At 65.7% G+C, this 15,172-nt stretch overlaps 1 protein-coding gene across 3 annotated transcripts in view; it reads right to left on the minus strand.

Moving 5' to 3' along the window:
- ACOT7 (acyl-CoA thioesterase 7) overlaps nt 1–15,172 on the minus strand; it is a 61,573-nt gene that overhangs the window by 20,731 nt on the left and 25,670 nt on the right. For all 3 annotated transcript variants that reach the window (XM_028511563.2, XM_036025249.1, XM_036025250.1), the window contains exons 2-5: nt 14,260–14,377; nt 6,488–6,644; nt 2,475–2,566; nt 803–917 (exon numbers count right to left, since the gene is read on the minus strand). In XM_028511563.2, the coding sequence (XP_028367364.1) occupies nt 803–917; nt 2,475–2,566; nt 6,488–6,644; nt 14,260–14,377 (482 nt within the window). The remainder of the gene's footprint in view (nt 1–802; nt 918–2,474; nt 2,567–6,487; nt 6,645–14,259; nt 14,378–15,172) is intronic.

The raw sequence follows: 15,172 nt of genomic DNA on the forward strand, positions 1-15,172 counted from the left end.
AAAAGGAACCAAGAGCTGCGGATCCAGGGGGGGCTCTTGGGCGGGAGGTGGGCGCAAAGAGCCCGGGGGGAGTCGCCCTGCGGACCCCGGCCGGGAACAGGGACACTCCTCGCAGCAGCCGGGCTGTCCCACGAGGCGGGGGCCCAGGGCCGGCTCTCCCGGATCCCTCCCGCACAGATGGACTGCGTCGCCGTGTGCAGGCGCAGCGACGCACGTCACCGGAGGACCCCCGCCCCCAGGGCTCAGCGGGTCCATGGGGTCGGATGCCCAGAGTGTGTCCGTGCACCAGCGGCTTCTCCGTGAAGGACTGGGGGTGGGGTGGGGTGGGGTGGGGGGTGAAGAAAGGCCTTTCCGGAGGAGAACACCCCTGGCCCGACTGTTTGGACCGTGGGCGGGTGGACACTTTGTTCAAGCCGGACCTGCCCGGACCGGAAGGCGATGCCCGGGAAGGAAGGCTGTGCGCCCACACAGCTTTCTCGCCAACGTGAAAAGGCTGCCGTCATCGGTCTGTTTCGGGTGAGGCAGAGAGCCCACCGAGCCCGCCCCCGAGCAAACGTGGGGGAGGGGGAGCGAACGAGAGCCGGTCTCCGTGAACGGGCGTCCCTCTGCCCGGCAGCGGAGCCCCAGCCACGGGCACACGGGCCCGAGGACCGGGAGGAGAAGCGTGCTCCTCCAGGGACCCAACGAGTCTTCCCGTCGTCCCAGGCGGCTGTGATCCCGGGAGGGAGCTGATTGCCCAGCAACCCCCCAGGAGGACACTCACAAACTAGTCACCGACCCCCGCAAGCACCCCAGCTTTTACCTGGGTTCGGGACTGGCTGGACGATGTCCCCGTTCCGCCACTTGGTCTCCATGCGCTCCAGCTTCTGGGCCTCGTAGCGCCTGCGGCCCTCCTCCTCCTGCTCCTGCCGGGCGTACTGTGGGGGCAGACGGGTGCTCAGGGCTCCCGTTCTACGGCCGGGACCACCCTGCCTCTGAGAGCTCATGGTGCGCACGGAGGAGGAAACCACAGAGGGTGCGCGTCTCCGGTCGCCCCACCCCTGCCCGAGAGCATATTCTTCCGGGAATTACGTCCACACCCAAGTGGACAGAACAGCTCTCTCACGCTGTTTCTGAAGTTTGAAAGTCACAGAATTAGCCCTGGCTGGCGTAGCTCAGTGGATTGAGCATAGGCTGCGAACCAAAGTGTCGCAGGTTCGATTCCCAGCCAGGGTACATGCCTGGGTTGCAGGCCATAACCCCCAGCAACCGCACATTGATGTTTCTCTCTCTCTCTATCTCCTTCCCTTCCCTCTTTAAAAATAAATAAAATCTTTTTTAAAAAGTCACAGAATTTCCCCCTCTTGCTGTATCAGCGTAACACAGTCCATGTGATGGGTCCATGCTAAAGGGCGAGTAGCTTGCTCCCAGCTTCTTTCCTGTTAAAACGGCGACTTCTGGCAATCTCAGCCACGGACGACCCCACACCCGCCCCCTCCCTTCCTGGGCCTCGTTCCTGGACCCAGGACGCAGAATCCAGGCCACGCCCGCGGTGCTCTCCCGAGAAGGCAGGTCCCCAGGGTGCCCCCACCCAGCCAGCGGGACAGGCTGCACGGTTTCCACGAATGTGCGGCCAAAGCTACCCCCCCCCCCCCAAGCTCTCCATGCAAAGATGTGTCTGTCAACAGCAAAACCACACTGAGAGGGTGATGGAAGATTTAAAACAAAACTGGGAGAACCAAGGGCAGAGGCTGAACCAGAGCTGCCTTAACATCCGTTTCCTCCCGGGGCCCAGAGGGGCCGGCAGGCAGTGGCGGCCTGGCTCTCGGCGCACGGCCATCCATGACCAGAAACCTCCTTTAAGTTCGAGTCCCAGGGCGCGCGCTCCCACTGCCCATCCTCGGTCACCCCAGACGGGAGGAAGCGCTCTGCACACCCGGCAGGAAGAGTTTCTCTAGGCTACCGCTCCAGCAGGAAGGAGGAGGGTCCTCTCCTCGCCCGGCAACCACTCAGCCAATGAGAGGCCACGACACTTTGGCCTCCCGGTTTCCTCCAATGGACTCTCGGTTTACAGCAGCTCCTCCGCATGTCCCCCTCCCTCTATAAAAGAGCCTGCCTCTCTTCTGTTCTCGGGATTTGCGGGTGGTTTCACCATTAGCCCTGCAGATTGTACTTCTCTGTTGCTCCAGAACAAACCCGTTTTGCTGGAGAAATGTCTGGCTGTCTGTCTAAGACCCACAGGCAGAAGAGCCCGGTACCTGCCTTTTCCCTGGTCGGGGGAGAGTGGGACGAAGCCCCAAGGGAGGAGGGGTCCCGGGTCTGGGCCAGCCCCCACTCACACCCCAGCCTGAATCCAATCAAACCTGCACTGAGACCCCGACAGGGACGGCCCTCCCCCGGCCCCCACCGTTGCTGCTGCCCCGGGACGCCGCCCCACCGCACGAGCGACCACACTCCTCCATCCGCCCCCCGTGAGGACGGAGGGGCCTCCCTACCACGAACGGCGGCACCTCCAGGACCTTGTCCACGTTCTTCAGCGACAAGGGCACGTACCACAGGGTGGCCTTGTTGGTCAGCTTTTTGGTGCCTGTGGAGAAGGAAACGCCGTGAGTGAAGGCCCGGGGTGGGGGTGGGGGCACCAGGAACCCGGCGGGTGGGCCGAAACCCCGCTGCTCCTGGCCCCTGACCCCCAAGGCCTTCTTTAGCGCAAGGTGCGAGCACAGGCCCCCAGCAAGGGGGTCCCCGCAGTGCGGCCGCTCTCCAGAGGCTGCTGGAGAGACTTTGGATCACCTGGTTCAACCCCCCCAGGCCCGTCGGCTTTCTAGCCCTCGCTAAAGTGGAGGCCCCGCACCTGGAGGCCCCGACGCCAGGCACGCCCGTCCTCACAGGTGTTCGGGCGGAAGGGGCGTTCGGCCGTCAGCACGCACCAGGAGCCTCCCGGGGGCCGCCAGCAGCCAAGACGTTCCGTGGGGGGGCAGCAGCCCGGCCTGGGGAGCACCCCTTGTTCGGCTGCCTCCCAAGGCCGTGCCGGCTGAGCCAGGGGGTCTCCACCAGCAGACCCAGCAGACCCTGACTTCAAGCTCAAGAGCACCCCGCTGAGAGACGCAAGGTCACGACCCTAACGGACCCGCCCGCCTGGCTACATGCTGGGAAGAGCGCCTGCAGACGGGGCTGGAGAAACGACAGTGCACACCGTGGTGGGGCAGAGCCTGGAGGAGGGGCCCCGAGCAGCCCAGAAAAGGGGGTGCTGCAGGGCCACAGCCCGGAGCACAGCTGTTCGGTCACCCCGACCGGGGTCATCTTTGCAACCCCAGACTCTTCCTCAGCGCGCTCTCCTTCGAGGTGGGAGGTGCCGCCGGGAGACTGGACCCGCTGTCTGGCTGACTCAGACCTCCCCGATCCGGAAGCTTCCAGACGGAGTGCCGGGAGATGAGCTGTGGGCGGCTGACTTCCACTCCGGGCGGAATGACCGGGAAGAGAACCTTCCCTGGGGTGCCCATCATCCTCAGGGCAGAGTGGGCCTGCCCTGTCTTCGGGGAAACAGGGACCAGAAGAAATCTCTTGGCCCTGCCCCCACTTGTACGGGAGGAGCTGGGTGCCCACAGAGGTCAACGGGGTCATCCAGGGTCACACGGTGCCACTCTGAGGACAGACCCAGGCCCCCGGGTCCTGGTCATTTCAGGGAAGTATTGGCAAGTATGTCTTTAAAAAATTCCCTTCTCAACGTGGGGGAGTCCCCAGCAGAGGATCACAGTGAACCGGGGGAGACAGAGAGGAGGCGGGGAAGGTGTGGGGCGGGGCAGCCCAGGCACCCCAGGAGGTCCCCCCAGGAGCCCACTTCCTGGCAGTTCCTCCTGCCTGCCCAAGGTGGGCCGGGGGCTGCCACTCCCTCCCCTAAACGTAGCGGCCCCAGTGACCAGGCCCAGCCCGAGGTCGACAGAGCCCCAGGGAGGCAGGGGCGGCTCTGGTCCCACAGCACCGTGGAGACAGCAGGCCCTCGTGCTCGGGACCCAGAGGCAGGCACGGGAAATGTCTTCGCTGCGCTGTGACTGGAAGTGAACCTGACAACTTGCTCTTGGGAATAGAGATCTCCAGTTCGACTCCGCTGGAGCCAGCCTGACAAGCCGGTTTCCATGGAAACCCCGAGCGGCCCTCCCCCAGACCTAACTGAGCGCCATGAAGCAAATGAGGCAAAACATTCTAATTATACTTTCTCCATCACTTAATACAACCATCAAAAGGCAACTGCGGCATGAGAGACGTCTATTTTAAAGCCCGAAGAGCTCCCAGCTCTTCTCTGGAGCAGTTCACAGCGATCACACCCCAGTTTGCGTAATATTTTGACAGTTGCCAGAGATGAGTGAGCCGTCGCGCAGGCGGAGGTCTGCTGGCTGGCTGCCTGCGTGTGCGCTTGTTCAACCCCCTCCCGACAGGCGACGCGGCCCGGATGGAAGGGGACATGCAGATCGGGGACCCCTGCCTGGTGGGGCTGAGGAACTCGGAGACGGTGCGCAGCCGGCTTCCTGGGTCAGCCCTGCCGGGCCGAGTGCCCGCCAACCCCAGCCGCCCCGCCCCACCTGCCCAGCCCCACCTGCCTGGGCTCACCCGCCCAGCCGGCCTGTGTTCGCCGAGGGCGGCCAGGCCCGGCGCTGCTCCAGGCGCAGGGGGACACCGTGGACAAGGCAGCCACAGCCGGGCCCTCAGAGGCTCCCGCCCCAGGGGACACGGGGGCAGGAAGAGGTGCATCAGGACAGGGAGGTCTGGAGAAACCAGGGTCCCAGAGCAAGAGGCACATAAAGACCCGAACATAGGACGGCAGTGAGGGGACGGCAGTGAGGGGACGGCAGCGAGGGAGACACAGCGGGCTGGCGACAGAGGGAGGCCCAGACAGGAGGGACGCCCAGACAGGAGGGCGGGAAAGGGCACGTCGGGCCCCAGGGGGTGAGAGGACCGAGACACGGGGAGAAGCCCCAGCGCCCAGGACCCCGGCCCATCTCGGGCAGCCGGGCAGTGCCGCCCTCTCCTCGCCTCCTCGGAGGCGGCCTCTCCTCCTCTGCACAAAGGGGCAGCGACGCCCGCCCCTCCCAGCCGGCTCCCTCCTGCGGGTGGCACTCAGGCCCGGGGGCCCATCTGCAGGGGAGGGGCAGGGCTGCGGGCACGAGGCCGGGGCACCCACTGGCACGGGACGCCAGGCTGCCCTCTCCGAAGGTCCGCCCTCACGCCAGCGCGGCCCGGCAAGCGCCTTCCGCCTCCGGCCCCTCCGGCCCCTCCGGCCCCCAGCAGGCGGGCCCTTCAGGAAACGAGCGTGTCCTTCCTGACAGCTCCTTCCAGAGCGTCCCATCACTCTCGGGGCGGGAGCCCACACCCTCCTGACAGCTGCCCGCCGCTCGTCCGCTGGTCAGTTACCGAGTCTTTGGCTGCCCATGAGTGAGCCCGAGGGTCCAGGGGGCAGGGAGCGCAACCACGGCCCTCCTAGGGGCGGGACAGGGACCCCAGGCCGCCACGTGGGAAGACAGTGCCCAGGCACCCCTTTCTGTGCCACAGCCTGAGAGCTGCATTGGAAGGTCCCGTTGGTGGCAGAGCCACCTGCCGTGTGCAGGCCTGGGGCCACAGGCCGGCACCCAGGCCCCGGCTCAGCCAAGGGTTCGCCGTGTTCGTGGCAGCCGGGCCTGCGGAGGGCGCCAGGCGCTCCGGGCGGACAGCAGTGCTCCCGGCCCCTGGGGGAGAAGCCGGGAGCCCCCCGCAGAGCTCCAGCGCAGCACTCTGCAGGCAGCTGCGGCCGAGGAGGGGTGTCGGCAGGGGTGCAGGGCCCGGGCAGCAACCTCAGAGCCAAGGCGGACTCAGCTGTGCCTGGGGGGGGTGGCCCGGGGCGGGGGGCGGGGCTGAGCAGCCAGGGGACCGGGGGGCCGGCCCTCCTCAGCGGCAGCCCCCTAATAAAGAGGAGCCAGTGCCAGTGGGAGCTGGAACCGGAGCCACGCTCCTCTGCAGCGCTCAGTGGGAGGGTGGAAAGGGGTTTCCATGGTTACCACGCCAAGGAAGGGAATATTCGGGTCCAACCGGAGTCGAAGGTTTGCCCAGTGAGCTTTATCCTAAACACGCTCTCCAGGCAGGGGAGCAGGGACGGGAGAGAGGGGCGGGGGCGGGGGCAGCTGACGGACTGAGCCGGAGGGCACCCCACCCCTCCCGCCCCTCTGCCCTGGGCAGGGCGGGCAGGGCTCACACACTGGGGACCAGAGCGGCAGGCCAGGGCTCTGGGCACCCGACCTGGGGCTCGCTGCTTAAGCCTTCCCTGCCCCCCCCACCCCCCGCCTCCGCAGGAGCACCGGCTCACTGGGGGGGGGGGGGGGGGGGGGGGCGCGGTTCCCGGGAGGTTGTTCTCCGACAGCCCACCGACCTGCCCCTCCTCGACCCACCCCTCCTCGGTCAGCGTGCAGGCGGCTCCTGCTGTGCCAGCACTGCTATTGTCGCTGCCGCTCTGCCCCCGCCCCCAGCCGGGGGCACACGGTACCTGTGAGGATGTTCTCGGACATCACGTTGACCTGCACCTCCACCGAGTGCTTGGAGGTGTAGCTGATCTCCGCGCTGACGTGCGCCACCTCGCCGATGCACACGGGCGACAGGAAGTCGGTGCGCTCCACCCGGGCCAGGGCGGCCACGCAGCGCTCCTGCAAAGACCGGGCGCGGGTCAGCCGGGCCGCGCACCCCACCCCGGAGCCGTCCCCCCAAACAGGCGGTCGTTTCCACAGGCTCCTGAGGTGGGTACCACGGGGGGTGCAGACACGCTGAGTGGGGGGCCCACAGGCGGCCTTTTCCTCTCACCCAGCTTTTCCACGAGAGACGTGCACTGCCTGCGTGAGGGAAAGGGGAGACACGCACGCTTGTCCACACTCGTGCACACTCGTGCACACTCGTCCGTGGCAAATCTGGGCACCACGGAAAGGCAGCCGGAGGAGGGAAACCACCCGCCCCGCACAGACAGCTGTGGTCTCCGCTTCGGGGTCCTCCTCCCCAGGCTCCCCCCGCCCCCCGAGAACAGGGTCTCGCCGGACCGTCTGCTCCTTCGCCTCCGTCCCGGTTGTGCGGGTTCGGTGCTTAGCTGGTCGTGTGAGGGCGAGACGCACATCGCACGGTCGGCTGCTTCCCCTCGGCAGGAGGAAAAGCCACCTGCCCGTGTTACGACAAGGTCTCAGCAACCGCTGCCCTTTCACGTACATTTTCTTTGTGTTCTACCCGGGCAGCCCCTGGCTCAATGCTGGAAAGAAACCCAAGGGCCCCAGGTGTGCCCCTGGGCACTGGGCACTGGTCCCCGGCCACGCAGGACGCGCTGGGTGACCGAGGGGCCCAGCCAGGGAGGACGCGACCCTGGGCTACGGCCGCAGGGCCTCTGTGGCCCCCGGGGCAGGAGCCCACCCGCCCTGCGACAGAACGTGAAGGACTCGCTCACTCCTCTTCACGAGCGGGCGACGCTCCGTTGCAAAGGAAACTTGAATGGCCAGACAGAGCGGAATATTCTGTGGTTACAGATCCGGGTCAACCCCGACTGTCTGTTAGAACTACTTCTGTGATGGGCGTCTTTCTCAGGGCTGGGGACTGTTTCCGGGGCGGAGAGGGCACCTCCTGTGACCTCCGTTCCCAGAGACGTTCCCCACGGCCGGCACCTCCCGCCCGTGCTGAGTGAGCCACGTGGGGACACCTCGAGTTTGAGCGGAGGGACACGGGTCCGCCTGGGGGGCGGGAGGAGCGGGAGCAGGAGATGGCCCAGCAGGCGCTGCGCCTTTGCATGGGCTGGAGACAGGAGGCCCGTGGGTGACCGTCAGTTCCAGCCCCCACATCAGCCGCCTGCGGCCACCACGGCACCAACAGCGCGCAGCCCCGCACCGGCGCGAGAACTGCCCGGATGCCTGGCCAACAGGCCGGTTCCCCGGCCCACCCCAAGCCCACAGGACTTCCCGGGGATTCTCAGGCACGCAGGGTCACGGGCTCTGTGACAGGCTCTGTGACGGGCTCTGCCCCTATAAATGGCCCAGAGCCAGGTCTCAGGACACAGGAGGCCGGGGTGACTGCGCCTCCCTTCCCCTGGCACACACGCAAACACCAGTCACCCACTCACAGCCCCTGGAGGGAGTGTGGGGAGATATTTGAAGTGAATGTACGAGGCTACAGCACCACCCACTGGCAGAAAGCGGGAAAGACAGCGGAGCGGCCAGGAAGGGGGGACCAGCCTCCAGGCTGCTGCTCCTCGGATTCTCTGAGCTCTGCGTGCAGGAGCCCACCCCGAACCGACCTGGGTCTTTGCCGGGGAGCGGCTGGCTGGTTCGGGGGATGGATGCGCCCCCACACAGGGCACAGGCATCGATATCTTTCATGGAAACGGCTGGTCTCTCGCGTCTCTCCGAACCTGAGCCCCGGGGGGGCCTGAGCCTTTCCACCTTGACAAAGGCACCACCTTCACCCACGGCGTGTGCGGAGCCGGGCAGGCACTGCACTCGCTGGGCGCTGGCCCGGGGGAGGGGGTCAGTGCGGCTGCCCCGGGCCCGGGCCCTGGCTGGTGGGGACGGATGGTGAATCCCAGGGCAGAGCCCCGTGGTGGTGGGTGCTCTGAGGGGGTGGCGCGGGGCAGGGGAGGCTGCAGACGAGGGGGCTAGCGGTCTTTCTGGAGAGGGTGCGTCGGGTCTGCACGTTTCGGGGTGGCACGGATTTTCAGGGAAGGATGCTCGTGTCCCTTCCGCAACCCAGACCACGTGGGGAACGGCCTGGGGCAGGGGACACAGGCGCCTCTCGGCACCGTCCCAAGGACACTCTCTGTACAGCCCTGTTCCGAGCACCTGGTTGGGCACTGGTGTAACAGGGTGCAGCCCAGAGGGGAGCCTCAAATAGGGATCTGTAACAGGGTCCAGAAGAGCCTGGAGATAATTGGCTCCACACCACAGGGCCACACCTGCCCGGAATCTGGCAGCTGGAGCCAATTGTGAGAGGAGCCGGAAATGGGGCTGCAGAGGGAGATTGGCGCGGGGATTTAAACGGAGACTCGGCAGCCAGTTGGGGAGGAGAACCACACAGCCTTAGTAGAGTGGAGACTCTTGTGGCCCTGAGGGAGAGAACCACGCGGCTCTGGCAGAGTGGGGACTCCCGTGGTCCGGGGAAAGAGGACCACGTGCCTTTGCCAGAGTAGGGACCCCCGCAGCTTTAGGAGATACGGTACTCTGGACTGGGCAAAGGGGGAAGGAAGGAAGGACTGTGTCTGTTTGTGGGTGCTTTAAGGGACTTTAGGATTTTTGGTGAAGACATTAGGTCCCTACTTTGTCTGTATAGCATTAAATAAACGTTTCCTCTCCTTTTCACAAATCTCTGGCATTGAGAGACGTCTCTCCTCTGGCGGCAGACATAACAGACCCGGGGCCTTCTTTCAATAAGAGGATATCATTCCAGGCCCCCCCTCTTGTTAGTTCTGTAACACTGGGACACCGAGGCCAGCCCTGGGCCTGTGCCTGCCCCTCCCAGCGGGAAGGCCACTTGCAAACACTGGGTCTGCTCCTCTCCCAGCTTAAAGCGCCGCCAGCGAGGACTGCCGCCTGGTGGGCAGCCACTCAGGGGTCCTGCCACACGCTCACGTTGTTATCGCACGGCCCCGAGACAACGTGCTGCTGCTCTCTTGTGGGCAAGGGTGGCCTGAGAGGCGGCTGGGCGCCTGCGGACCCCACGTCCGGCCGAGGTGCCGACCGGGACCCGGGGCAGCCCTGGCTGGACTGTGAGCTGCTGTTTCCTGGGACCCAGCAGGGTGGAGGGCGCAGGGCCCGCCCCCATTGCATCCCACGAAGACCGGTATCATCGAAAACTCACGACGTGCACTGCTGGGCACAGGCCCCCCTCGGAGCCACCCTCACACTGGGTTTGGTGTCAGGCCACAGCCACGCACTGCGTGCTAATCCTTTGGCTGGCCTCGCCTTCAGTGTGTGAGGTGCAGCAAAGCGACCGCCTGTAGGTGCACTGCTCACACGTCCAAGCGCCTCTGGCCCCGAGGGCCCGTCTGTGCCCTGTAACTCTGCTTCCCGGGGGCACGGGGGGAGGTGCGGGGAGGAGCAGGAGGGGCGGCCCCCACCCTGGGAAGTGGCCATGAGCAGCCCGATTAGCTTCTACCTCAGAAGCCCCCTCTTCCCTGCTCCCAAAGGTGACCGGCACCATGCTGCCCGTGGGGCAGAGGTCCCCGTCAAGCACAGGGCTTGAGCCAGGACAGCAGCTTTAGAAGCAAGGCCAGAAAGAACAGTGCTGGGCCCCGGGCTCAAATCCTAAGTCTTCTGCTCGCCAGCCGGCTCCTGGCCACGGGCACAGGCTTCCCTGCTCCGCGTCTCAGTCCCTATGTGAAACCAGGGAACGGGTGAGCGTGGAGGGGCGGGGGGGCCTCCTCACAGGAGTACGGGACCGGGGCAGCGAGTGGCTGGCCCTCACTGCCGTGATTCCCTGACAGCACCGGCCCCACGCCCCCCAGGCCGCCCTCGCTGTAACAGGGTGCAGCCAAGAGGGGAGCCTCAAATAGGGATCTGTAATAAGATCCAGAAGAGCCTGGAGATAATTGGCTCCACACCACAGGGCCACACCTGCCCGGAATCTGGCAGCTGTGGCCAATTGTGAGAGGAGCCAGAAATGGGCCTTCAGAGGAAGGTTGGTGCTGGGATTTAAACTGAGACGCGGCAGCCATTGGGGCGGGGCGGGGCGGGGCGGGGCGGGGCGGGGCGGGGCGGGGCGGGGCGGGGGGGAGCCATGCGCAGCCCTGCAAGAGAGAACCCCACAGCTTTGGCAGAGTGAAGACTCCCTTGGCCCTGAGAGGAGAAGGAGAAGCACGCGGACTTGACGGAATGTAGACTCCTGCAGCCCTGAGGAGAGAACCACGCGGCCTGGCAGAGTGGGGCCCCCACAGCTTTAGAAGGGGAACCACCACCTGGTTTTAGCAGAGATCCCGGCGACTCAGCAGAGGGTGCCGGGAACCCAGGGAGGTCTCCCAGTCGAGAGGGAGTTCTAACTGGGAAGAACCAGAGGACTGCCTGAGCCATGGACTTCTATTTCCTTCCCTGAGATGCGGTACTCTGGGCTGGGCAAAGGGGGAAGGAAGGAAGGACTGTGTGTTTGTGGGTGTTTTAAGGGACTTTGGGATTTTGGTGAAGACATTAGGTCACTACTTTAAGTTTGTATATAACATTAAATAAACGTTTCCTTTCCTTTTCACAAATCTCTGGCATTGAGAGACGTCTTTCCTCTGGTGGCGGACATAACGGACCCAGGGCCTTCTTTCAATAATAGGATATCATCCCAGGCCCCCCCCCCCTTGTTGTGTGTTCTGTAACATCGCCAGTGCCAGCCCAGAGGAGGCAGCTCTGCACGGCCTTGGGAAAGCCAGCCCGGGAAAGGGGAGACAGCACTCGGGGTGGTCACTGGCTCCTTTAAAGACGCTCTGGCCCCGCTGGTGTGGCTCAGTGGATTGAGCGCCGGCCTGAGAACCAAAGGGTCACCAGTTCGATTCCCAGTCAGGGCACCTCCCTGGGTTGTGGGCCAAGTCCCTAGTAGGGGGCATGTGAGAGGCAACCACACATGGATGTTTCTCTCACTCTCTCTTCCTTCCCCTCTCTAAAAATAAATAAAATCTTAAAAAAATAAAGAAAGCTCTGCACCGGGTGGCCATTCCAAACCTCACCTCCAAAAATCAGCAGATGGCCATGGGGGCCGCTACATGCCAGGCCCGGGTCCAGATGCTGGGCACCCAGTGGGCAACTGATGGGTGCAGGAGTTGCTGCCCTCACGGGCTTGCACTCTAGTCGGGGGAGTGGCCCAAAGATGAAAGAGCCTGACGCACGGTGTGAGGGGACCCAGCGTGGTGGGGAGCCATAGCGGGGGAGGGGAGGCAGCCAGGCGCCAGGGAGGCCCCCGTGGAGGTCGTGTTTGTGCAGAGACTGGAAGGAGGTGAGGGAGCCGTGCGGGTGTCTGCCTGGGCTTGGAAGGGCAGCCCGGGCAGAGGGAAGACAGTGCAAAGGCCCTGGGGCCGGAGAGCTGATGCGGCCTTTGGGGACGGCCGGGCAAAGCCGGGGCGGGGACTCTTGTGGATCCCGGTTTTACTCTCTGTGGGGTGGGAGCCACTCTGAGTGATGGGCTCTCTGACTGCGACTGCGTGGGAGAACAGGCAGGTGGGTGGGAACGAGCAGGACAATGGGAGGAGGCTGGGCGGTTGCTCAGGAGAGCTGCTCCACAGCTGGCGTGTCATGTGCAGATCTGGAAATGTCCAGCAGGTGGAGCCAGCAGGGTTGGAGGCCAGTGTCCACCACCGGGAGAGGGACAGGGGAGAGGAAGAGGCTGCAACTGCAGGCCGCCCAGGTGATTCACTGGGAGGGAGCTGCGGGCAGAGCCGCCCGGGGGGTAGGCCCGGAGGGTGTTTGGGGCCCATCAAGGTCAAGGGGCTGATTAAGCATCCAGGTGCAGCTGGGCCTGGAGAGAGCCTCACAGGTGAACGCAGTGTTAAAGCCCCAGGGGAGTGTGGATGGGGGTGCCCCCGGCCCCACCCAGAGCCCCAGCGAAGCCCCTCAGAGGCCCGAGCCCAGCCACCTGGTGCTCCCTAGGGTGCACCACCTCTGCTGGGCACATCACCATCCCGGGGCCGGCAGCCCAGAGGCGTGGCCAAGCCAACAGTCAAAACTGTCCCCCTTACCCGCCAGGCTCACTCCGGGGAAGAAGTGAGGAGGAGCCAGAGCTTGGAGCGCGGGGGTCGAGGCCTGGTTCCCTGCCCAGACCGCCCACCTGCCCCGCCCACCTGCCGGCCCTAGGAAAGCATTCAACCTCTTCAGCCCCTCTGTGCCTGTTCCCCCGGCTGTGCAAGGGGGCGCAGTGAGAATAACCCGTGCCTCTCTGGAGTGCGTGGGGACCACCTGACCGTCCTCGCAGCACCTCCCATCCCACGGGCCACTGCCTCCTCCCTCCCTCTCAGACCTGGGGCATTCCCCCCCCCCCAACCCCAGCTCTGGCCCTCCAACCCCCCAGTCTCGGGCCCACCCTCCCGACGGCCACCAGAGGGCGCTCTCTGGGCAGGGCCCGGCTGCCGCAGAATCCCGAGGACACCGGGATGAAAGCGAACCCCTAGCCAGACTGGGGAGCTGGCACTTCGCCGGGCAGGCGCAGGCCGGCCCACCCCCATCCCTGCCTGAGGTGAGTTTCCCCAGGCCACACACACCCACCCACCCACACGCACTCCTACAAGCACATGAGTATGTGTGTGTGCGGCACACCTGTGTGTGGACAAGGCCAGCACTGGACCTTCCTGTCCCCAGCACGGCCAGTGGCTGCCCGGCCCTCAGGCACCCAGAGCCACGTGCTCCCTGCCGGCCCCACGCTGGCAGCTGTGGCACATGACACACCCCCCCAGCACCCAAGGGTGGAAATGTCCGGTCCCACAGGGCTGGGGCGTGGCAGGCGATGGGCAGGTCCGGAGCTGCACTGAAGTCCTAAAACCAGAGCCTTGTCCTCGTCCCTGGGGGTGGGGGGGTGCGCTGCACGGGCCATCCCAGGGTCGGTCATGGCAGGGAGGGCAGCGGACCCAGGGCGATCTGATGTTCGCTTCGAGACAAACTGCCACCCGCACAGGCACGACCGTGAAGTCCGGGCTCCAGGAAGATTCTAGAAATCAAGACTCTTCCAGGAAGGAGGGGGAGGTGCTTCAAGGTGGCTGTTGGCAGGCTCTGAGCTCAGTCTCTGTGGGTGCCCTCCCCTCTCTCCCTGCTGAGCCCCAAACCAAACAGCACTGCAAGGGGTCCTGCCCCTGGCCAATTGGGCTGACGCTTCCGGAAGCCCCCACGGCCCGGGAGTGGGGGAAAGGGCAGCTCCCCCACACGGACTCCTTTCCTAGCCCGACGGCAGCGCGGCTGCTACCCCGCGGGAGCAACCCCGGCCGGGCACTGCCGTCGGGGGCCCCGGGGGAGAAGCTGTTCTGGGAACTGGAGCCGCCCCCCAGCACGGGGACCTGTGGGAGGTGGGCGCTGCTCATCAGCGTCCCCAGCGTGCTGAGCTCCTCGTGAGCACCCAAGGGTGACGATTCCCTGGAACTCAGGGCCAGGAGCTCTCAAGGTCCAAGAGAACTGAACTGCCACCTCATTTCCGCCAAGACTAAAAACCGTGCCATTGCCAAGGGCAGCCAGTGCGGGCGAGGCTCCCTGAAACCTCTGGACGCCCAACCAGCCTGCTCCCGGAAACCCGGGACCGGAACCCTCTGCGCCGCACCCAGGCCGGGTGCGGCCCGACGCCTACCCCGTTCTGACTGTTGCAGTGCCGCGTGCTGATGATGGCCCCCGCCTCCTCGATCATCTTCAGGATGGTCCCTCCGTGCACGTTGCCGGCCACGTTGGCGTCATCCGGCCGCATGATCCTGGGCAAAGGAGAGACAAGAAGCAGGATGACGCCTCTGGGAAGGACGTCACTCGTGAGCAGGAACGGCCTGGGGAGAGGACACAGTCCCCCAGCGGGCCTGGCGGTCCCCGGAGAAGACGTGTCCGGGTGTTTGCTCCGGGCGGGGCGGCAACCTGACGAGGGCCGCAGCGTCCTGTTGCCACGGGAGGGAGGGCCCCCTTCCCCAGGAACCCAGGCCAGGGAGGGGGAGGGCAGGGGCCTCTGGCGAAGGCGGCGAGACGTCAGCACAGCTGCAGGCCCCTGCACGCCTGCCCCTCCACGGCTCCAGCGGCCAGCGGAGGGCAGGGGCACGAGGACTCGGGCTGTGGCCCCCTGCGAGGGGGGCAAACCCGGGCCCGGCACCGCCGTCGGGGGCCCCAGAGGAGCAGCTGCTCTGGGAACTGGAGCCGCCCCCCAGCACGGGGACCTGTGGGAGGTGGGCGCTGCTCACCAGCGTCCCCACAGCGTGCTGAGCTCCTCGTGAGCACCCAAGGGTGACGATTCCCTGGAACTGAGGGCCAGGAACTCTCAAGGTCCGGGGGAACTGAACTGCCACCTCATTTCCCCCGAGACTAAAAACTATGGCATTGCCAAGGGCAGCCAGTGTGGGGGAGGCTCCCTGAAACCTCTGGACCCCCAACCAGCCGTTGTGGGGCTCCCACCGTGCCGGAGCAGGCCACGAGCACATGCTCAGCAGCTGCCTGCAGGGCGCCAGCCTGCTCTGGCCCCCCGGCCGGGCCCTCTGCCGCCCCCAGGGCGGGGCCCCGCTCCGCTC

The sequence above is a fragment of the Phyllostomus discolor genome, chromosome 5 (assembly GCF_004126475.2).
Source record: "Phyllostomus discolor isolate MPI-MPIP mPhyDis1 chromosome 5, mPhyDis1.pri.v3, whole genome shotgun sequence".
In the NCBI taxonomy this organism is placed as follows: domain Eukaryota; kingdom Metazoa; phylum Chordata; class Mammalia; order Chiroptera; family Phyllostomidae; genus Phyllostomus; species Phyllostomus discolor.